This window comes from Rhipicephalus sanguineus, chromosome 10, assembly GCF_013339695.2.
Source record: "Rhipicephalus sanguineus isolate Rsan-2018 chromosome 10, BIME_Rsan_1.4, whole genome shotgun sequence".
Classification (NCBI taxonomy): Eukaryota; Metazoa; Arthropoda; class Arachnida; order Ixodida; family Ixodidae; genus Rhipicephalus; species Rhipicephalus sanguineus.
In genome coordinates, this window is record NC_051185.1 from 120,684,859 (window position 1) to 120,709,978 (window position 25,120).

The 25,120-nt window shown below is 47.3% G+C and overlaps 1 protein-coding gene across 1 annotated transcript in view; it reads right to left on the reverse strand.

Annotated features, from left to right (window-relative positions):
• Window positions 1–17,342: 17,342 nt before the first annotated feature.
• Window positions 17,343–25,120, reverse strand: part of LOC119372395 (dual specificity protein phosphatase 7-like) — an 87,228-nt gene continuing 79,450 nt past the window's right edge. The window contains exon 4 of the mRNA XM_037642867.2: window positions 17,343–24,357. Within this exon, the coding sequence (XP_037498795.1) occupies window positions 24,032–24,357 (326 nt within the window). The 3' untranslated portion in view covers window positions 17,343–24,031. The remainder of the gene's footprint in view (window positions 24,358–25,120) is intronic.

Here is a 25,120-nt window from a genome sequence, read left to right on the forward strand (position 1 = left end):
AGCCATCCCCCCGTCCACTTTATAGGGTATATATGTGAATTTAAACGTGGGAGCGTCAGTCAGCGCCGCCAGTAGCCATGACGGCGAGTGTGGAACACTCTTTTGAACTTATTACGAGCTGGCAGCTGACCAATAATCCCTCGCATACTACCTGAAAGCATCAAGTCTGCCTGAACGAGACCCTCGCTATGAATGAAGGAAAGAAGTGTTAATTTCAAGGGCTCGTTTTCTTTGTTGTACACAATATTAATGAGAATTAACAGACAATAATGCAAAGGAATGCCCTATACTTTCCTTGGCATTATTGTCTGTTAGTTCCCATTATATATATATATATATATATATATATATATATATATATATATATATATATATATATATATATATATATATATATATGGTCACTTTCCTGTCAGCATATCAAAACCTCACCAGCAGTGCGGTACCACTGCATCCTAAGAATATTCTTTACTGGGCATGCGCACACGAACGCACATTCACTAGTGGCCACCGGCGAATAGACCAAGTACGGGTTCTTCGCGCTATCCATCGAAAGGGGTGCTTCGGTAACTTAATTTTGCAACCGATCCGCAGTTACTGCGTCTTCTTTAAGGGTGTACGAATTAGAGCACTGCACGGGCTTTTTGGCCTACCCGAAAACCCGGGCCCGGACGGGCCCGCGGGCTGGGCCGGGTAAAGTAGTCTTCACGGCGGGCCCGGGCTGGGCTCGGGCCTGAAGCTCCGGGCTCAGGGTCGGGCACCGTTTTGAGGTAGCGGGCTGGGGTTTTGCCGGGCTTGGACTTTGCTCCGTTCTTAAAGTGACACTAAAGGGAAACAATGAATCGGTTTAGATTGACAAAGTGTACTTTGAGAACCCGAATGTCATTAATTTCACCATCATAAGTTTATTAATAAAGGAAAAAATTAAGGTCAAAGTTCTATTTTTAAATTTCGTGCCGTAATCTCCGCGCGTGACGTCACGGATTTCACACCGTATTCATCGTATTTTGGGGACATTGGCTCAACAAAATTTCCAGAAACTTGGTATGTTTAGTCTGTGACCACCTCAGAGGTCAATGTACTTCATTTTTACCGATTAGAAGCTACGTAGGCCCCAGTAGACGCCGTCAGAATCTATGACGTCACGGCGATTGCTGCCTGAATTTCAAGGTGGCGTCGTTACCCGCATTTTCTTCTTGCACGTTTTCTACCTTTCCGAGAGTCCAGTCGCGGCGAGCGTGGTGCTTTTGGAATTGCAAAAGAGTAATTTTTTGATAATAGAAAAAAATCGTTAAGTTTCTTCCACATACGTTGGGCATACATATACGTCCTACATATATGTAGGGTGGGGGGCGAACAGGTTTTAAAAATGTCAGCTAGCGTTGCCATTTCACAGCAGACCTTTTCCATATACGAGATCATTTCTGAAGGGGATTTGGCGGCGGGATTCCAGCAACATACTGACACCCATAATGACTAAAATCTGGACGCCGATTCTGAAATATATAGGTTTTTTTTTTTTTAACGGTTATGTACCAATACATGGTGACCGCAGGGGGTGCCTCACGAAAAATATGCTTTCGATCTGTCATGCGTGTGTATCTCAAGAACATACTTATAAAGAAAATTTAAATGGTATGAAGACAGTCGATCATGTGAGGACCGGGGGCCGCGTGTTAAAGACCCTATATAGTACGCTATATAGTGCGAGAGCTACATGATACTGCCGCAACAGCGTCGGAATGTGCAGGGATAGTATAGGTCGATTAAACAAGGCGTGGCGCAAAGTATATTCGCTTGACGAAATATCTGGCTTGAAAAAGGACAGTGACGAATTCCGTGCCGAGTGACTAACCTCGAACCATATGCATCGAATGAGTAAGCGCCGGGAAGCTTTGTCGCGCCTTTATTGCCAAACTGGTAACGAACCCCGACAATATATCGAAATCGCTTCGTCCACCCTGTGCCAGTCTTACCGGCTTAGTCCGATTGGCACCTTCTACCGGTGCAACATCGATGGGAAAGCATTATATGTTTTGGGAAAAACGAGCACGGTGCAAACCGTACATAACATACACTGCCGAAAAGCCCCGCCACGGTGGTCTAGTGGTTATGGCGCTCGGCTGCTGACCCGAAGGTCGCGGGATCGAATCCCGGCCGCGGCGGCTGCATTTTTGATGGAGGCGAAAATGTCTGAGGCCCGTGTACTTAGATTTAGGTGCACGTTAAAGATCCCGAGGTGGTCGAAATTTCCGGAGCCCTCCACTACGGCGTCTCTCATAATCATATCGTGGTTTTGGGACGTTAAACCCCAGACATTATTATTATTATACACTGCCGAAACCTGCAAGGAGAAGCCCTCAAAGAGGAGTTTCATAAATGATATTGAAGAGTGGCACAACTTTCGGAAACGAGATAAATGAAAGGACGAGCTGGACAGCTATGCTCGTTCTGCAGAGGTCCATAAAGACAACCTATATTTGCTCCAGGGATGGAAGTTAGGAATAACGACTGCCGACGCCTTAGCAATTCGCAAGGCAGATGTTGTGCGCCCCTGCGGCTAGCGCAAGCAATGCAAGAAGTTTTAGCGCGGCAGAATATGTGATGCTACAGCGCATGGCGTGTTTAAAGCCGGAATCTCTTGATACTTCGATTTTTCGCACAATAACATGTGAAGAAGTAAACTATAAACTATACCACAAGAAACTTATAGACTGTATATTCTAGCAGTGGTGTGGTATATGAAAAAATGCTATCACAAATAGTCCTTTTTCTTCCTTTCGGCTACTTATACGCATACACGTGGTGCACGCAGTTCCATATTTTTACCTAGATTCGTCTATTCACAACAAAGGTCACAAATTTGGCTTTTTTCCCTCTGTTTATCTTGCTGTGGAAAGGTACTACATATCCAGAAGACAGGAGCTACATATCCAGAAGAGTGCACGATTGATTTTGTGGTTAGAGCATGCTATAAGTTTCAATATAGAGTGCAATAAAAACAAAGAGAATTGAGCGTTTTGTTCTCTGCCTGCTCTGTCACTTATTGTGCTCCCTATTGAAACTGAACTCGTGCTGCAAATTACTTTCCTTGCTACAATATCTGCTACAAAACGCCCTTCATGATCCCCAGTGTATTTGCAGAAAAAATGGGTACAGTGTACGACTGCCGAACAAACGTTCATCGTACCCAGTATGTCCACTCAACTGTTTTCTTCGTGAGCCCCTCTGTGTGGACTTGCACGCACCACAACGCAGACAACCCAAACACCCCAGTGTCGTGGGAGTCCCTCCTGCGTGCCTCCGAGCCAGCAGACCAACGCCGGCTCATCCAGCGCGCGGTGGAGGCTGCGGTATCCCAGGGGAGCCCCGCCGACCTCAGCGCCACCAGTCGTCGTACTGGTCCCCCCTTTTCTGGGTGTAATAAAGAGACCACCACCACCACCCCTTTTTACAAGCAATTACCGTACGTTAAAGTATAATTGTTAGCGATGCATGCGCCAACAAAGCGTAGATATTTGCCATTTGAAACTCCTTGTTGTCGATTCCATGTTCGGGCAACACCACCTAGACATCTGGCTCGGGCCCCTGTCGGGCCCGATATGTGGTTGGGCCGGGCCGGGCCAGGTTAGGTGATATTTTTTCTCGGGTTCGGGCCGGGCCCGGGTGTCGTTTTGAGTCACCGGGCCGGGTTCGGGCGGGTAAACTTCAACGAGTTCCGGGCCCGGGCCGAGAATTACGGCCCGTGCAGTGCTCTAGCGCTAATAGTGAATTTTGGCACCGAATCGAATACGAATCAAATAGTGATGACACCGAACCGAATTCGAATATTAACTGAATATTCTTCGAATAGTTTTCGAATAGTAAGACAGCCATATTTAATACAGTCCTAGAATTCCACAACATTTTATTTGTACGAAATGTTTCCAAACTATCAGCAAAGAACATTACGGTTTCATTTAACCGACTCAAAATACCTCTATTGTGAAAACTGAGGCAAGCTCGTACACAGCATCGAGCAGAGATTAGGAAATATTTTGTAACTGTAGGTTAAAATACAGCAGTGACTACCGTAATCAAGGTGATACATTGTCGCCAGCTTTTAAATAAAACTGAGACATAAAAACTAATCAATTTTGAACCGAACACCACGCATACAGCTAAATCTGTAATAAAACTGGTAAATCTATCATTACAACATGGGCCTGGGCACCGAAAGCATGTAAACATCAGTGTTGAAAGCTGTATCGGCAAGAACAATTTACGCAAACACAAAACTTGCTTCTGTTGTTGTTCGTGAAGCCCTATTCCCCACCTTCAATTATTACAGCATGAAGATAGGAAGTGATATTGCGATGCAGCAGCAGCATAGTAAAAAATACGCAGATCTCACGCACTCTGGGAATCGATGTAATGCGAAGCAGCCGGCAACGATCTACTACATCGCCTTGTTTGTCTTTCAGACAAGTGAAGTCGTTCATGTCTGGCATCTAGTTCACTATATATCGCATGTTTGCCATGCATGCATGCATGTACAATCCGATATATACCATGCTATTGAAAAGTACATTCTGGAATATACAATGCATGACCTGTCATTTATGTTCATCACGCACTCGCGTCATGCCATACCAATTTTGGTATATATCCAGTTAACAAAACGGCCGGAAGCGCACCATGACACTGTCATTTAAATCATACAACACATGATATGCGTGTCATGATTTGCATGTTAGGACCTGTCATTTATGTTCGTCATATTGTCACGTCACGCTATACGAATTTTGGTGTATATCAAGCCAGCGAAACGGCCGCAAGTGCGCCATGAGCGTGGCATGTAAATCATATCGTACAATACATGCATGTCATGATTTTCATGTTACCACCTCTCATATATGTTCACCATACAGTCGCGTCGCGCAATACCAACTTTGGTGTATATCAAGTGAGCGAAACGGCAGCGAGCGGAGAATGAGCGTGGCATGTAAATCATGTCGTAAATTATAAGCATATCATGATTTTCAAGCTACCACGTGTCATTCATGTTTGCCATACAGTCACGTCGCGCAGTATCACTTTTGGTGTATATTAAGCCAGCTAAACGGCCGCGAGTGCGCCCTGAGCGTGGCATGTAAGTCATGTGGTACATGATATGCATGTCATGATTTTCATGTTACCACACCTCACTTACGTTCGTCATACATTCGCACGCAATATCAGTTTTGGTGTATATGAAGTGAGCGAAACGGAAGCCATCGGACAATGAGCGTCGCATGTAAATCATGCCGAGAATTATATGCATATCATGGTTTTTATGTTGCCACCTGTCATTTATGTTCGTCATACAGTCACACCGTGCAATACCAGTTTGGGTGTATATAAAGCGATTGAGATGGCCGCGAGTGCACCATAAGCGTAGCATGAAAATCATGTCGTACATCACTTGCATGTCATGATTTTCCCGTTACTACCCCATTTTACGTTCATCATACAGTCCCGTCGCGCAATACTAATTTTGGCGTATATCAAACGCGCCAAATGGCCGCGACGGCGCCATGAGCGTGGCACGTAAATCATGTCGTACATGACTTGCATATCATGATTTTCACGTTACCACCCTTGATTTACGTTCATCATACAGTCTCGTCGTGCATTACCAAATTTGGTGTACATAAAGCAAGCGATACGGCCACGAGTGCATATGAGCATTGCATGTAAGTCATGTCGTACATGACAAGCATGTCATCATTTTCATGCTACCATGTGTCAGTTATGTTTGTGATACAGAAATTTCTCGTCATACCAGTTTCGGTATGCATCCATACATATAAACGGCCGCGAGCGCCCCGAGACCATGTAATGTAAATCATGCTGTACATGACATGCGTGTCATGATTTGCACTTTAGGCCTGTCACTTATGTTCGTCATACACATTTTTCACGCCATACCAATTTTGGCATATATCAAATTCACGAAGCGGACGCAAGAGCCCTAAGACCGTGGCATGTAAATAATGCTGTTCATGACATGCATGTCATGACTTTCATGTTATGACCTACCATTTATGTTCGTAATACGGTCATATTATGTCATACCAATTTTAGTATATATTTCATTAACGAAACGGCCAGGAGAGCACAAAGTCGTAGGCGGCTAGATAGATAGATAGACAGATAGATACGCTCAAAGTCGCAGAAGTTCGCTAAGAAATGCTTCGCATTTAAAAATAAGTGAGAGTGGAGTTTTCAGAAAAAAATGCCTTCATCCGGTAACCAGTATAGTGTCGGCAGTCTCGTAAAATCTTGGGCTGCATGCATATTGGTAATTTACTGGTTAAACAAGAAAAATGATCTTTGGCTGTTAAAGACTGTCGTCGTTTTCGGGTTCTCCCGTCGGTGCTGATTGTTCGAAAGCCATTCGAAAAATATTCGGTATTTCGAGTACGTACTTTTCGATTCGAGTACAGAGTCGAATAGAATGATATTCGATTCGCCATTAGAAATTTTCGAATATTCGCACAGCCCTAGACTTTATGTATTTCTCGTCTCTGTAACGCTGTATGTTGAGTTCATTTGTTTAAAACGTTTTACAGCGAAAGCTGTTATGAGATCATTTCAACGGACGTTTTTGGTGCCGTAGTTGTCCGCCGCTGCCGGTGTCCGTAACCGCTAGCACACGAAATAAGAAAAAATTTCCAGGATGGAACGAGGTTCGAACCTGGGCCCTCTGTGTGGGAGCTCAGTGCTCTACCTCAGGGCCATGCCGGTGCTTGAAACTGCGTTGCAAAAAGACGCTACACAGGCTTCATGTCGGGAAGGAACCATATTAACATATGTATAGTAGTGTGGTAGAAGAGTAAAATAACCACCAGGAGTCACAAAAACGCGAATTCTGTAAGCGGGCGTCACACAATGCGAATTGCGCAACGAGTGGGTTGTTGAATGCTTCCAACCCATTACAAAGGGCTCCGCCATAATTCTTCATCGTCCCCAGGCACAGCATCAGCAAAGTGCGCATAATGCCTTACATGCCTTTAGCAGGTACCACGGCTCTCCGTAGAATGACAAAAAATGGCATAGTGCCTGCTTCCGTACTTCTCACAAATTACGATGATTTATAGCGTAGTGGGTTCTTCGCAAGTGCACTGGTATTGGTTGCCAAGGAAGCCCATAAGCGCATGATCCATTTCCTCGGGGTCGCAATAAAGTTCTTCGGAGGGGATACAGTTCTTCGCCCCCCCCCCCTCTCTCTCTCCCACGTCAACGTGTGTTATACAGCATGGCGGGAGAGGGAAATAGCGACCGGGCGTCACCCAATGCAAATTGCATAACTAGTGGGCCGTTCAAAGCTTCCAACCCATTACAAAGGTCTGCGCCATAATTCTTCATCGTCATCAGTCGTTGCGTCAACAAAGTGCACATAATGCCTTACAGACGTGTAGCTGGTGCCTCGCTTCTCCGCAGAATGACGAATAATGGCTTAGTAGGTGCTTCCCAACTTCACAAAAATTGTGGTTTATGGCGTAGTGGGTACCTTGCTAGTGTACTTGTATTAGTAGCCGCAAGAGAGCTTACAGCGGGCTCTAGAAACGCCGCTCTTCCAGCTTTCGCCGTGACTGTGCTGCGGTTTCAGCGCAGGCCAGGCGTTTTTTAATGCTTTGATTAGCATGATCCACGTACAAGAGGTCTCAGGATGAGCCAGTGCAATGAAAGCGTTTATAATGACTGAGATTTACACAAAATAGCGGTTGAATGAAGTGCATATACACATAGATAAGTACAATGAAAGTAAGCTGAGGGCTTTTCTAAAACAAGAGCAGCCCGGACGATCAATAGGACAAGCGGAGGGAGTAATTAACTGCATTGTGGTTACTAGGTGCGTTGCCGTAAGGGAGTGGTCTCCTTATGCCAGCAAACTTTGGCCCTCTGCTCACAGCCTGGCCCTGACTACCAACCGCGGCTGGTCCACAGGATGCTTCGTCCGCAGAGCCTCCCTCTGGTCTTCCGACGCTTGCTGTACTTTGGGTGTCTTCGTGTTGCTTGGACATTGCAGTTTATGTGGTACGGGTAGGGCCGGTCTGTGCATCATTCGCATGCTCTTTGATAAGTTCCCGAATACACTGCGTGCAGTCCAAATACGCTATTCACTGTAGTAGTCGCGTCGATTCTATCGCTTCTTCAATCGTCCGTCCTCCGAGTTGTCCTTAATACTGTGTCTGTCCCAATTTGTAGCAGTAAAGTATGTCCGCGAACCGGACATGAATCCTTCCTTTAATATAGTCAGCAATTCACCTGCTTAGAGGAGAATTGAGAAGATAATCAAAATACTTGCGGCATCCTTAAGTGAAAATATGGTGACCGTGTTTGTTGAATAGTCGCGAATGCAATATGCAGCAGCCCTATAATGTGAAATAGGCACTCCAAAGCGTTGTGGGTTCATAGGAGTACTGGCATCGCGAAAGGGACATTTTACGTTTCCTTAGTATGCAGTGTTAACGCTCTGCACACACCGGAGTCAGACAACACATGTGAAGTATTTTGCTTTGATATTAAAGTTTTCGTCGCTGAGTACCTGCAAGCCAGCCCCACCGAAATGGACATTATCCCGACGAGTCAACACAGTTCCACTAAGTTTGCGAACTCTGCGTCCTGCATGCAGCCTAAATAGCAGAAATCACTGTCGGGGGTGCACGCACGCACCTTGAAAGCATGGAAATGTGTCCCTAAGGTTGGCTTCGCCGGCAACTTACCCTTAATGTGAGGAAGCCAGTTTTACAGAGGCAACTTTACTGCCGCGCGCATACGCAGAAATATTCTCTTGCCAAATGTGTGCCGACGGGTGACATTTAGTGAAATAAGCAAATATGACTTTCGGCGTACCTTAATACTTTCACCTAGGCTTCAATGAACTTTGAACACTATGTATATTAAAACCATTTGAGGCTATTCGCACAACAGGCTACAAACTTATTAATGAGAAAGCCTATAGGTACCTCACCAAACGCTTAAAATGGCCGTCGGCGTCCTCGAGATTTGGCGAGACCTGACGATACTTCGCGAGAGGGCGGCGTCGGCGTCAACACGAGTGATGTAAAAAGTCATCACCATGCGATGACGTCGCCTCATGACTTCATCATGTTCGCCACAATTTGTGACGTCATATTAGCGTCACTGACGTCATGTCATGTGACGTCACCTGATGACATTATCACATGACATCACCGCTTGGTCATAGTTGGGCCGATCCTTTGGGCACGCTAGGCGCAGAAAGCTCTCGGGGGCAGGGGGATCAATCCATTTGACTGGGAAGAAAAAGATGGCTTTCGCCTTCTAGTCGTCTTAGGAGGGACCCTCTTTGTTTTTCCCACGAAAGTGCACAGAGGCTTCAGTGGAAGGACAATTTAGTTGTAAGTAGGCGGGAGAAATTATATGGTGAATCAGATTATAGTGTTTTATTGGGCTGCCTTGCTATAATATTATAATATACATTTATTTATACTTATTTTGTATAATATTGTAACCAATAAATACAGCGCCTGCTACTATAAAAATTATTTATTTAGGGCGAACCTGTGCCCGTAAACTCAAGAGTGGAATCCTCGGCAAGAATGTCCCTTGCTCGCTGTTCCGAACTTCGTCGGTCTCTTCTTTCACGCACCAGCAGTCTCGTGCCGGTCCCGCCGCGTAGCGTGGTGGCGGCGCGCGCAGGCCGACGGTTCATCGCGTGCTTTGCTTGCCAGTAGTGTGGCGGCTTTTATAAATGCAGTGTGCGACACGCGTCTTCTGCGGATGTCGGACAACTTGTGGCAATATAGTATCCTGATAATTGTATTGTTATAGCAATTATGTGGATACTCTCGGCTGATTTCTGCCGTCGCCGTCATGCCCCAGATATGTATATGTATGTATAGATATAAAAAAGGCACAAAGAAAAATAATGCTGAAGAAAAAATTCTGAAGTACCCGACCACGGATTCGCACCAGCAACCCCTCGCTCCCCAGCGCGCTGCGTCAGACAACTCAACCATGCCCAATGCATACGCCGGCAAAATAACGACGTGCTATTTATATGCGCCATTTACCGCTGGTGTTAAGCAAATCTCGGAGGAGTTTGAGCGCGTTTTCTATCACGCAATGCTCCTAATTTTCTTTCAGTTTGAAAACTGCCCTTGAGACGCGCACGACAAAGGGGCCCTTTTCTGTACCCACTCGTGATGTGGAAGAAAAAAAAAGAACACCGGGCGCACCTTGCATCAGACGCCCCTGTGTAGCTGGAAAAGAAATATCTAAGAGCGTCTGATTCTCCATTGTCGACACTTGCGGACGCAACGCTTCTAATTTTCTTTCAATTCGAAAACTGCCCTTGAGACGCGCATGACAATGTGGCCATTTTCTGTACCCACTCGTGATGTGAAAGGAAAAGAACACCGGGCACACCTTCCATCAGACGCCCTGGTGTGGCAGGAGACGCAGGGGGTCACTCCACGCTCCTCAGTTTAAAAGAAGAACAAATATCTAAGAGCGTCTGATTCTCCATTGTCGACACTTGCAGCGCGTTGCTCCAGCACATAGACTGTGACAGTTAGTTCACGCTTGCCCTGTGCATGCCTGTGCGTTCTTTTAGGGCGTCCTTCTTTTTGCTTCATCGGCGCGCTGCAAGTATCGAGCTGCTTCTGGTTCTTCGTGTGACACCTCAATTTCTTGCTCTCGCATTCATTGCTTCGCCCTTGCGGCGAAACTGTGACATTATTTATCTTATAATTACCATTTGTATAATTTGTCCTTCTATGATTAATTACCAGCTTAGGTTCATATTCGTTACTCTACTCCAGCGATAACTGCTTTCATTCTGAAGTTAAGAATCTCTCATGTAGATGTTGTAAATGTAAGTATGTCAAAGTTTTAGTCATTTTGTCTTAAATCACATGTTGTGCACAAGGAAAAAAAGTTAGCCTCTACCATTTGACATTTCCTTTCATATAGAGGCTATTGTTTCAACATGAACTATACTCCAGCTGAATGGGAATAGCAAAGAGCAATATCATATTTTGCTTTATTGGTAAATCGCACTGCAGAAATATCGAGACTGTCTTTTTTTATTGAGGGTAAACCTGAAAACCACAAAAAAAAATTAAAGACGGATGGTGCGGCGGCCTGAAAATTTCCCTCATTAACTAATTCACTGTGCTCTCATGGATTTTGAGAACATCGGCATGAGTCGAGCGAATTGTCGATTGCTGAAGAAGAAATACGTTACTTTCGATGCCAAATGGCAGGACGCTTTTGCCGGAGCGCACTGTGATGCAGCCTGTTCAAGTACAGACCACTTCTTCAGATTCTAGGGACTGAAGCAAGCGGACTTTGACTTTTGGGCCTGGCTTTTGTAGCGTTAGCTACACTTGCCTAGCCGGAGCCGATTTCGTGTGGATCCTCATGAGCCATGCTGCGCATGCGCGAGGATCAGTGATGTCACACAGCTGGCTCACCGGAGCTGGCGTCTCACGCGCTCTCCGCCACCGCCGCGCGCGACTCGCCGCTGCTGGTCTGCACGTTCGAGAGGAGTGGCGTCGTAGCCGCGGTAGACACACTGGCGCCGGCGCGCGCAGACTCCGCCACCGCCGTGCGCGACTCGCCGCTGCTGGTCTACGCATTCGAGAGGAGTGACGTCGTAGCCATGGCAGACACACTGGCGCCGGCGCGTGAGCAGCTATTCACCTTCGCTGTGCAGTCGCCGTCTGACACTGCGCTGGAGCCGCTTGATAGCGCCTCTGGCTGGCGTTTGCAGGTGGGTAACGCCATGGAGAAGGAGAGCGCAAATGCTGCTCGACGGCGCAGAAGAGCCGAGAAGCTTATCTCATCGGATCCCGAAGTAGTTGCCTGGCAATTAGCGGTTCAGCGTACGAAGAATGAACAGAAGGCTAATAATCCTAAACAATCTGGAAAGCTAAGAATAATCAGCTGAACCTTTGCTAACGCTACGTATATCCTGGCATAGCCAAGCTAAGCCACTGCAAATTTTTTTTTCACTGAAATTGCCGAAGAGCAGTTACATAAATAAAAATAGGAGCGCGATCAGTCAGCTATTTCTAACCCATACGTTACTTTGGATAATCGCGCTGTAACTTACGGTGTCGGATTTAGGTGAAGGCACAACACAGACCACAAACTAACAAGGTTGCCTAACAACTACTGTCTGTTAGTTTTCATTAATATCAAACTAACAACTAGCAACTTCTGAATTGTACGGTAAATTTGTCGCCGAATGTCCCAGCACAATTATTAAAAAATGATAATTATGATTATGATTATCAGCATCCCTATTGACCCGGACGGGGGGGGGGGGAACCAGTGAGCCTCCTAATCACAAATTACAATCATGTATCATCCTATGTATAACAGCATAGCTTCCCAGCTTTCTCTATGATTTTATTTAGTACAAACGTCTGTCCTTATGACGCACTGCCATCTACGCCTACAACGACTTCTTTTCACGTCATTTTGGGTTACACACGGTCACCAGTGTTCAAGTACGTTGAGTCTCAGAGACAATGTTGCAAGCGCCAGCGTTTTGAACTCGTATTTGATGCCTGTCGGCTGGCGGCGCCGTGCCCACGCAGTGTAGGCAACCACGACGTATATTTATGCGGAACTCAAGAACCACAACTGCAAAAAAATTAAAAGAAAGCACGAATCTCCGTCCACTCACTGCCACGTATTCCGCAGAGAAAGAAACATTCAAGTCCGGCAGATAGCAGTCGGTAACGAGTGCTTTTTCCGCCCACCTATTGACCCACCGCCTCCAAGATAAAGACACCTTCCTGGGAGCTTTTAGCGCACACGACTTCGCCGAGCAGCAGCAGAGCGATCCAGAACTGCACAGCCTTCTCGAGTGCTTGGAAGGCAAGACCGATGTTGTCCCAAGAGTATACAGGCATGGATTCCCTTCATTTTCCTTGCAATATGGCGTGCTCGTGAAGAGGAACTTCTCTCGACAGTTCGCGTCAACGACCTTCTCGTTGTCCCCTCGACACCGCGTCGAGATGTTTTGCAGGCCCAGCATGACGACGCGACTGCTGATCAGCTCCTCTTCTCGCGTACGTTCGCGAGGATGCAGAAGTATTATTGGCCACGCCTTAACACCGACGTCGCCCATTACGCCAGAAGATGCCAAGACTGCAAGTGACGCACAATACTGCCGACAAGGCCAGCAGGATTTCTTCAACCGATCAAAGCACCTTACCGACCGTTCCAGCAGATCGGGATGGACTTGCTGGGCTTTCCCGCGTCAACATCTGGCAATAAGTGGATCGTCGTGGCTACGGTCTACCCCAACCTGCAACGACGCTCGTCACCATGCTGCCAGCTCTTACCGACCAAGACAGTCTCCACGTCGCCGCTTATCTGACATGCGCAGACGAATATCGGCAGCTCGCCCGCATGAGTATCAAGAACCAGCAGAGGATGGGCAGCCATCGCCATAATCTTGGACAACGCCACGTAGAATACCAACCCGGCGACCGTGTTTGCAGCTGGACGCCGACGTGGACTTGGCGAGAAACTTCTGCGACGATACCTCTGGCTTTACAATTACTCCGACCTTGCGATGAATTACACTACGAGGTTGTGGCTGATGTCATGGCCCAATCACAGCGGTGCCGCACACGAACCCAAATCCTCCACGTAGTCCGCCTTAAACTTTATTGTGGGTACCTAACGAACGATGGGACTTTATTTCGAACATATTTTAATAATTTCTTTTGCATGTACTTTAATACGCGTGTTCTGCTTGCAGCATCGGGACTAGATTTTTCTCCAACCGTGATCGGGACGATGCTTTTTGAGAGGGGGACATTACCACACGCGCTTGATTTTCATGTGGCCGGGCTTCACTCACAAAAACTGTTAGATGTAACAGTTTTTGTGAGTAAATCTGTAAACAGGGGGTGCATCGCTCGTGTGCCTCCCTGCCGACACTCACGCGGATTCTGTTATAGATAATGTATGTCCTGTTTTCCAGTCGGTACACAGCGGCCTTGCCGCCACGTTCGAGTTCGCGGTGGACAACCGGCTGCAGTTTCTATAGTTATCTTGCCATATGGTTCTAATCACACGAAACTTATAAAAAGAGGCATTTCAAAATCTTGCATGTTGCAGGCCGCTACAAAATTGTGCCAGCACAGAATGAGCCAAAGCATGAGTATGCAAATAGAGCGCTTGCGAAAGAGTGGTTTTCCAAATGTGGTCATGTTGGCAGTGGCCTGAAGGAGATGCAGTCCCAGAAAAAAAAAAAAATCTAGAATTCAGTGGTTGTGCTGCCATACATGCGCACAATGGCACATAGATTTAAAAAAGTGGCTTCCAGGTATGATGTGCAGGAGATATTCTCGGAGCCCAAACAAAATGGTAGGGTTTTGTCGAAAAGTTACGTGCGTAGGAGTGATGAAGACTCCCGGGACGCAACATGCAACGTGCAACATTATAAGAAATTCGTTGAGTGCAAGGTAGGAGGTTTATAAGATGCCTCTGTCCAGCGGGGCATCCTACATTGGGCCGACGGGCAGGTGCCTCAACAAAAGGCTTCAGGAACACAGAAATTTGTGTAGTAGAGTTGCAATCGAGGGGAATCTTGCTCAGCACTGCACTGCCTATAAGTGTGACCCGAATTTTAGTGACACAACTATTTTGGCATATAGCATGCAGCAGGGACAAAATTAAAGGAACAGTTGTAGAAGCATTCAGTATGCTATCAGGGAACTTTGACGGATGCGTGAGCCAGGGGCGTAGCCAGAAATTTTTTTCGGGGGGGGGGGGAGGGTTCAACCATACTTTATGTATGTTCGTGCGTGCGTTTTTACGTGTGCAGGTATACATACGCAAGCAAAACTGAAAAATTTCGGGGGGGGGGGTTGAACCCCCCGAACCCCCCCCCCCCCCCCCTTGGCTACGCCCCTGGCGTGAGCTATCCGTCCATAGCACTTACAGACAGGCAAGTAGCATTTCTAAGGAAACAAAGATCACTTAGATATCACGTTTTGTAAACGTAAAATTTACAAGAAATAAATAAGCGTGTTTCCCAATTTTTGGCATTCATGTTTGCTCATGCGCGGTTTGCCCACAGTCTTTGTTCAAGCCCTTTTTGTCTTTTAGTTTCATTGGATCAGTTGTTAGATGCACTTCCGTCTGCTTCGTTCCTGTCTACCGTCTTTGGTCCCGCCCGACTGTTGGCCGATCTCCCTGAGTGGGTAGGTGCCAATCATTCCAGGAGCATCATCATCATTGTGGAACTCTGCAGCGCTGCCTTTACCGTCCATTATGTTCTAGCTAGCTCCTACACAACCTCTTCTTTCGATCTCGGAGGATTTTGTTCTGGCGATGCCGGTTGTCTCAGATCACCTAGCAAAGCTCACCCCGCCCACTGTATTAAAACGGCAGCGGGTAGCACAAGGAAATGAGAAACACGTATGCAGTTGCACTCAACGTGAAAGCTGCAGGAAGGGAAGTGCGGAGCATTGATTCGCCTGCCCTTCGGCGACGCTAGCGTTCCAGACGTGCAGCTTGCTGCGAATCTATGGTGGGAAAGGAAGGCTTCATATGTAATGCTGTGGCACCCTCTTACCTTCTCCTCACCCTCACTTCCATTTCCCACCACCTTGCTATAGTACCTATACACGGCTATGCTATGCTTTACACTCCCCCTCCTTCTCCCCCTCACATCTCTCCGCACGATCACTTCTCCTTGCCACCCCTTGCTATACCATACTATATACGGCTATGCTATGCTTTACCTCTCCCTCTTCCTCACCCTCACTTCCTTTTCCCACCCCTTTGCTATACTACAATACACGTATACACGGCTATGCTATGATTTACCCTCCTCTCACGTCTCTCCTCACGATCACTTCCAGTTTCCACCCCTTTGCGATACTATACTATACACGGTTATGCTATGCGGTACTCTCCGCCTCTTTAGCCTCACATCACTACTCCTGACCCTCACTTCGATTTCCCACCACCTTGCTATAGTACCTATACACGGCTATGCTATGCTTTACACTCCCCCTCCTTCTCCCCCTCACATCTCTCCGCACGATCACTTCTCCTTGCAACCCTTTGCTATACCATACTATATACGGCTATGCTATGCTTTACCTCTCCCTCTTCCTCACCCTCACTTCCTATTCCCACCCCATTGCTATACAATACACGTATACACGGCTATGCTATGATTTACCCTCCCCTCACGTCTCTCCTCACGATCACTTCCATTTTCCACCCCTTTGCGATACTATACTATACACGGTTATGCTATGCGGTACTCTCCGCCTCTTCAGCCTCACATCACTACTCCTCACCCTCACTTCCATTTCCCACCACCTTGCTATAGTACCTATACACGGCTGTGCTATGTTTTACACTCCCCCTCCTTCTCCCCCTCACATCTCTCCTCACGATCACTTCTCCTTGCAACCCCTTGCTATACCATACTATATACGGCTATGCTATGCTTTACCTCTCCCTCTTCCTCACCCTCACTTCCTATTCCCACCCTATTGCTATACAATACACGTATACACGGCTATGCTATGATTTACCCTCCCCTCACGTCTCTCCTCACGATCACTTCCATTTTCCACCCCTTTGCGATACTATACTATACACGGTTATGCTATGCGGTACTCTCCGCCTCTTCAGCCTCACATCACTACTCCTCACCCTCACTTCCATTTCCCACCACCTTGCTATAGTACCTATACACGGCTGTGCTATGTTTTACACTCCCCCTCCTTCTCCCCCTCACATCTCTCCTCACGATCACTTCTCCTTGCCACCCCTTGCTATACCATACTATATACGGCTATGCTATGCTTTACCTCTCCCTCTTCCTCACTTCCTATTCCCACCCCATTGCTATACAATACACGTATACACGGCTATGCTATGATTTACCCTCCCCTCACGTCTCTCCTCACGATCACTTCCATTTTCCACCCCTTTGCGATACTATACGGTTATACGGTTATGCTATGCGGTACTCTCCGCCTCTTCAGCCTCACATCACAACTCCTCACCCTCACTTCCCTTTCCCACCCCTTGGAATACTATACTATGCGTGGCTATGCTATACATGGTTTTGCCTGCGTGAGGCCAAGCGACATGAGGCACCAGATGACGGGAGGCGGCAGCACAGGACAGGCCGGGGCCCTTAAGTGCTCCGCACGTAAAAGGCGGTCTTTAACGAATCTACAGCACACGGGTAGTTCCTCGCCAGACCACGCGCCCTCTCGTTCTAAGCACGCGAGGTGGCAGTGTGGTTGGGAGAAGAAGAGGCAGAGACCAGTGAGTTCATGAAAAATATGCACATTTTATTGGCTTTCCAGATGTATATGGAAATAACTCCGAGATTATAACAGTCTCCGTTTCCGCGCAGCACTCAACCAACACACGAGTGCGGGGATCCAGAAAACACTCGCCTCAGTCCAAAACAAACACCAACGACACACACCTTTGTTGTTGTTTTCGCGAGTCCGCGCATTTTTGCACAACAGGCACATGCTTTCTCTTTTTTTTTTCTTCGTAACAGCGGGAAAAGGAGCGTGGAACAAGGTTGATAATGTACAGAACATACACACATAGCACGGTGATGATTTGTTATCACATTTTGATAAGATGAACGAAAACGAGGGAGCAAGGAGCGCCGTTGAGGGATGAACAACTCCGGCGTTGTTTTGGCAGTCAGAGAGCGAAGTGACAATCCAATGACAAAGTCTGCAGTTGCCTCGAAAGCACAGGAACAATGTGGGGATCGGCAAAGGAGGTCTTTCCTTTATTGGGGAGGAGGCGTTGCTACGTCCTACGCTCTCCTGAAGCACCTACCCGTTGAGGCGACCGAGGCAGCGCTCTCTCACTCTCTGAACGCTAATTACGCAAAGCACGCTTCTTTAGCAAGAAAGGGTATCACGACAGCTTTGTGAATTTAATACTAAGATACACGCGACCACATTAATGGAACTACCGTAGAGGCGTTAAAAAAATGTAAACGCATTCCGAAGCTATATCTATATATCGATTCTACCACGTTTGGTCCCACACGTTTTTGCTAGCGTCAAACATCTGTCGCGACATAGTGTGACAGTTCCTCTTTCTAAGAATTCCATTCCACGCGACTTAAGCTAAGAATCACGGGTAAAGTTTTTAAACAGTACGGTCAGCGAGCGTGGTCTGTGCTTTTCCTTGTTCTCCCGGTTTAATGAAAACGTCTAGTCCAATAAGCGAAAAAAGGAAATGAAAGGGCTGGGCAAAAGCACCATTCTTGTCGTGTAATGTCCTGCTACAGACGACACAGGCTCAGCATTAAAGCTACACATACGGAGACAACGCTATACGCTCTTTTATTTTACATACACGCGGTTTTGGCACGAGTTCTGACAAGACGGCGTCGCATCGCATGCATGCACCAACGGGCCTAGCGTTTGCACATGGCACGCCCGTGTCACCCCGCTCTATGCGTAGCGAGAGAACTAAGGATTTTGTACAAACTATATGGAACGCATTTGGGGCGTAGATCTGGCGTCGCGTCGGCGCGCCTACATTCCGCATAAAGGGCGAGACAGACGGTGCGATTTTCCATGTGATGCGCCCTCCGACACGGCGGTGGGGAAAACCGCCGTGTCGGACGGCGGTGGGGAAAACAGCCACCATTCCCTTTCCCCCACCGCCGTGTCGGCCGTCGCATCGCATGGTCTCGCGCGATGCGTTGTCTCGCGCTTAATGCGTTGACTGAGCTGTGTTCTTGGCCCATACATGTTTTACGAATTTCCAGGTTAAGCCTCAAGGTTACGGATTTTAGGGTTAAGTATTCTGGTCACCGTTGGTGTCGTGAGGCGTGAAATGAATGCTGGGACGCCGAACGTACGTCACAAATGACGTTCCATGCCCTCGGTCGCCTCACAAGTAGAATTGCTTCCGACGCTAGTCTGCACGCCGTGGCGCCTTAGCAACCAAACAGCTCGGCTCGTCGTGTTTCATAACATGGAACGAAATGGGTTTCGCACTTTTGAGTGTCTTTAACAAATAATAACTGCCAACACTTCTTCAGCCCAAAACACTCTCACAAACACGGCGCGTGCAGGTGGCGCTTGCAACACGTGTTCAACAACAATTGGCCCCCACACAAGACTGGGTTCTCCTACCATATGCCACCGCGCGCAGCTTCATTAGCCGTCACACTGAGGCAATATCAAAAGCGAGGCTGCCGTGTATTTATGACAGAATAGGGGAAGTAACAACTGACAAACCTTTTTTTATCCGGCAAACGACATGCATATCTTGGTTCAATGCTAACCAATGCACAGAGATCGCGCCAGCGAGCACATAGTTGCGATGTTCATAAACAGGTTTAATAAGAAAGTTCGGCTCCTCGCTGGTGAGAAAGAGCTCTGCGAGAAATCTTTGCGCTTGGACATTCCATCGGGCAACAGCTTAGCTAGAGGTGCCTGCACTGCAAGCTTGATGGACGACGTAGACTAAGCATCCAATGACTACCGCTTTTGGTGACGGAACCGGGAACGCAAGTCATTAACCGAAGCTTCGCAACTGTGCTGGCTAGAGGTCTCTGCGCTGTATGAATGAGCAAGGTAGGGAAGTGCCGCAACATTCACAAAAGGAAGGGGACACCATCGCCTTCAGTCATCCTACTTAACAGTGTGAACAATAGTCCGAGGGACGGCGCAGGTTTCTTAAGAGAGCTTCAGTTTGCTTCGGAAAGAATTGCGTGTAACTCCTACACGTCGCACTTTTCTTAAGCCCACGGGATTGTGTCAACTCAGTGCCGGACAAGTCGGCCACAATTTTCGTTCACTGCCTGCTAATGTCGATGAGAGACAGTGCCGTGACAAAGCTTCTCAATATGTCTCACGTGCGACCGTCCCTCAGGCTGTGCATCAGCAGAGCTCGTTTTCCTTAGCCAAACACTCCAGGCGCCACAGAGGACCACTGCGTCAACCTTGAGGTCTGCTTAAATTCTCAGACAGCGAAAGAGCAGTAAATCAATAGGAGAAAGGTTTGTACTTTACGAGAGGCTGATAACACGTAACACAGCGCATAAATCGAGGAAGAACAACATACGTGCCCTTTCCTGTCGCGAACAACTAGACGCGTGAAAGGTCTACAAAAGGGCTGTATCTCGAAATGCGCGCTACTCCTTCGTGTTATGGACACTACGAGTTGTAACTGGCTTCAGCAGTGCAAGCTACAACATCAATACGAGGCCTCTATTAGTCACGGTACAAAGCTATCTTGCTTTACTTTTGTGTCGGCGAAAAGGGAGAAAGAGTGAGAGAGACGAAGAATAATGTGCATCCCTCTACTCTACAACAGGCGACCACGTTCCTCCCGTAACAGTTATTTGTTTTTTTTTTTTTGCTTTGCAGCCGCGCTACCAGCTAAAGGATATCAGTGTTTGGGCTAGAGCGTTTGGCAGGCTACTCATGGCAGACCAGTCTGGAAAATTGCACGAGATGTTAGCTTTCTCATAGGTGGTGTAGGTGTTCACGTGCAGGACAAGGAGGACATTTTGAATTCACTTCATTCGCAAAATTTGGTAACAAAATGACCAATTGGGTGTTGCAAAGACGACGTCCAAAATGGCAGACACGGCGAGAGACTGCACCGTGCAAAACATGACGAGTGACTGAACACCACACATTGGCAGCAGTCTGACAAGACCTATTGCACAAATCCACTTCATGCGTGGGCCAGGCTCAAATAAATTTCGATGGCAGCTCCACATAGCCACTACACCAGAAGCTCCAAACTGAACATTATGCAATGCAACTTTAACAATTTTCGCTACAGTCACTCTTTTCACCACATATGATCCTGCACCACGTATGATCAAGTGCCCCCAAGTTCATTAAACAACCTCAGTCACTGCGACGAGTGACAGGCTTCTCACACTGTTTATCATGCTTGAACATGGTTGCACCAAGTGAACCAACAGTAATGTGTGCATCAACAACAAAGCAACAAACAATCAGGTTTAGAAGGAAATGTTTCTACAGTCAACGGTATGCACTAAACATGCGACCAACTTCCCTGCAAGGACTGCAGGGATGTGGCAGCGTGCTTCGAAAGAAAACGAATGAAAAACATATATAACATTGTGCCATTCACTTATTTACATTATATACACGTGTAACATAATGAGTGATGCTATTTACAGGATAAAAACAATGATGGGTGGGCTGGGCAAAAGTGAGGTAAAACTTCATATGTTGCCATTTCAAAGCAGCAAGTTAAGGTACACCTTTTTCCCTGAAGCACAGGCGCACACACACACACTTGGTGGAAGTCGAAGCTGGTTAACAGTAACATTGATTCCATCACAAAGGCAGTTCTTGCTACAGGCCTTCTTCCACCAGTGGATCTTTAAAGTTTCGTTCTAGATCCTGACACAGCAGGTGGCAAGGTAAAATTGATTTCAGGAATTACACACATACAATGATGACTGTGTCTTGTGCTTCGGTGGTAAAGATGGTAAAAGTTATTGCACTGATAAGGTGTTTCAGCGAGCTAGGTCAGTACCATGCCTGGTGTTCTTACATAAAGAGTGGATGCAGCTGTAGGCCATGAGAAGGCCGATTCTCATATAAAAACAGTGCTGATTGCCAGTGTTTGGCACAGTGAAGGAAGACAACTGAGGAATGAGGTTCCTGCAGGTCAAGTTTAGAGTATGAAGTGCTCTTAATGTATCAGTATGAGTGCAAGGATATGGCTGAATATAATATACCTGGCACCAGGACTGGTTTGCACCAGACAAAAATGTTTATGCGTGTATTGCTTCTTCTCGCAAACGGAAGGCTTTCTAGCCACCTTCACATGAAGTGCCACTATGGCAGAACTTGGCTTGCAGTAAATGCTAGAAATTATTGTCACTGTCATCACAGAACCTACTGTTCGGCTTTGACGGTAGAAACAGGAAGACTCTTGAATACAATGAACCAATGTGTAAGCAGCCTGTAAAATTTGCACATCGCTTAAAATAAGCCTTCCAGGCAAAACTATGAATCTCACTGTCACCTGTAACGTGATAGAAACATACAAATTGGTTAGTACACTAGTTTGCTTTGTTTCGCTAAAGTGGCAACATAGGAAGTACATCACACAAACCCAGCCCACAAGAAAGATTGCACTGCCAAGATCAAAGGAACATGCAGATGTTTTCTCAGCAGCCTGCAAAAGGTTTGGGCTGTAACTGAGGATTTTATAAAGGAAATCTACCAGTCCAATAAAACAGTTATTTCCCAATGAGAAGTCCTTGGCGAAAGCACAATCCTTCAGCACTGCCTCTTTCAAACCATTCAGCCACTGTCAATGAAAAACCAGGTTCACTACTTCATTTTGCATTGAAGAACAACACATGCTAACATGCACTCACTGTCACTTCAACTTTCAACATGTGCCAGTTCATAGCTATACCAGACTACAATTCCAGTGGTATCAAACTTGCATTTCATGAGTCCCTAGCACATGAACAATGAACAGGCCAAAAGCTTAGGAACAGGGGCACTACCTTTTCCAGAGCTTGGATATCATATACGAGTCCCTTACAGTCCCCAGAGTTCCGCACTTAGAAAGGCCAGGCATTGAGCAGCTTTATGCACTTGTTGTTTGAAAACATCACGTCAACACAGCTGACCATTTCACTTTGCAGCTGGTGGCCTAACAGCACCTGGCTGAGTGAGGCTGCTACAAGCAACCATTATCTGCCAAGAACTGCTTCCCTTGAATGCCCAGGGAGGCCATGAAGGTTGCTCTCAAAGGCATTTTTTATGGTCCACGCTTTCAAAACCAGCTGGCACAGTGGTCTAGCTGAGCAGTTGCTTTGTACTTGCTACGAACATGGCAGGTTCCCAGGAGTTCCCAATGTGATTCCAATAATCGGAAACCTTCAAATGCTTATTGCTTCTCCCAGTATTCCTTACTAAGCACACCCACTGCTCAAAGACTATTTCCCTTTTGTAACGGCTCGCCAATTAGTAATTGCATATGGCAATGAACAATAGTGTTAGGATAGTATTAGAAATGCCCACAAGACTTGTGAAGCAAAGGTTTACCAGTACAGTGTGAGCAATATTCATGTAAAATGTCAATGAATGGAAAATATGTTTGATGAAAGGACTGACATGTCATAATAAAAATAATATTAAATTTTAATCATAAAGTTGCATTGTATGATTACCGTGTTCCATATTTGAATTGTAAAGCCTTGGTTTGAGCATGATGAAGGCTGCGAGCGACGAAACGGAAATTCGGTTATCTACTGTTCCATAAACAAGGAGGGACTTCTGGGTCACTGCCAATGTCGAGTTCATACTTGGCACTAACTGGAGCCTAACACAATCAAGTTTCGCCTGACTGAAGCAAGTGGTGCTTACATGGCACTGAACTTGTACGAGGTTTGTTTGTCACCACCTTCCCATTGTTACAAATCTCTAAACCTCAAGGTTCCTTCAGCACAGTTGGCAGATGCTGCTGCAGCATCTGTTCACCACTGGTTGTGTGCAGGTGGCTCCTTGGCACAGACTCGGAAAGCAGACGTTATTCCAGCAGTGTCCTGCAACTACTGAATTCTCACAGGCAGTTGCCCAAGCCAACGGAGGCCTGTCGTCCACTCATTTGGGACAACTGGCCGAGGTGACGCAGCACCAAGTTCTTGCACTGGACTAGTAGATGAAAATCTACTGGAGAGGGTGTCCTTCCCGAGCCTAGAGCACATGTTTCCGTTTGTTCTCTTCCCTGCAACCAGGGCTTGAAGGGAGGCACGCGAGGGATCTTCGTGGTGAGTGGGCGAAGGCCGTGTCGCTCAGACGGCGTCGCAGCCGTCCTGCGGCTGCTGACGGTGGCTGCCGGCAGGCGCCGCCGACGCGCCGAGCTCTTCGTCCTCTTCCGACGCAGGCTCGAGCACGGGCTCGAGCTCGTCGGGCGTGACCGCGGGGGCAAACTGGAAGCGGCTGCCCCCGCGGGCCTCACGCTACGTCCACCGGTCCAGATCAATGCCCGAGTCCGGCGTGGTGCGGGTGGGCGACGTGAAGTGGAGCGCGCGGCGGCAGCGGCACGGCGTGTGGCAGCAGCCGCACCGTTGCGGCCGCAGGTCCAGCAGCTGCTCGAAGTCGAGCAGCTGGCCGAGGAAGTTGAAGTTCGGCGCGATGTTGGCCTTGCGCTTCTTGACCAGGTCGTACGCCTCGTTGAGCGGCAGCTTGTGCTTCTGCATCAGGTAGGCAAGCGTCACCGTCACCGAGCGCGACACCCCGGCCAGGCAGTGCACCAGCACACCGACGCGCTTCTGCCGCGCCTCGTCTGCACGAGAACAAAGGGCACACACTTTTAGCACGAGTGCACACATACACGAAGAGTACCGCTTACGGCACTCGAATAAAGACACACATTTTACGCATTATTCTGAGAACACGAAATATGATCGAATATAGCGAACCTTGATTATTCACTGCAATTAATACGCACATTTACATACTTATTTCTCGCAGCAGTATGTGCTCGCAGGAGGTGCACGACAGTTCCTGCTAAAAGTTAGGCTTAGACGCATCAATATGTAGTGAACGCATAGCGCTAAAAGCGCTATGTACGGCTCGCCAGAGAACTTGCCTAGAAAGGAATCGATGCTTATAGACCGCGGACTTCCATTACACATGCTGCAGACGGGCGAAGAAGCGTCGCTCTTAGGACAACTAGCTGCCAGTAACAAGCAAAAGACGATGTTCCGTGTAAGTACAGGGCGCAAAGGGCTGACACGGAATGGTCTTCTATTTATAAGCACCCGAAGCGCGCCTAGATGATGATTCGTGATATACCACCATGACCACTTAGCACAAATCGAAATACAAATAAAGGAGCAAAGTACAATGTGAGGTCCGTAGTGCCGTATGAACCCCAGCAACAAGGACTAGCGATCCGAAAGGTGTAAAGAGCCATGCCCACGTAGTAATTTCGCTAGAAAGAAAGAAAGAAGGGAAGAAAGATAGATTAGCAAAGAAGGCCGAGAGGTCGTCCTCAGCAGTGGCGTAGCCAGGGGGGATCGGGGGAGGGGTTCAACCCCCCCCCC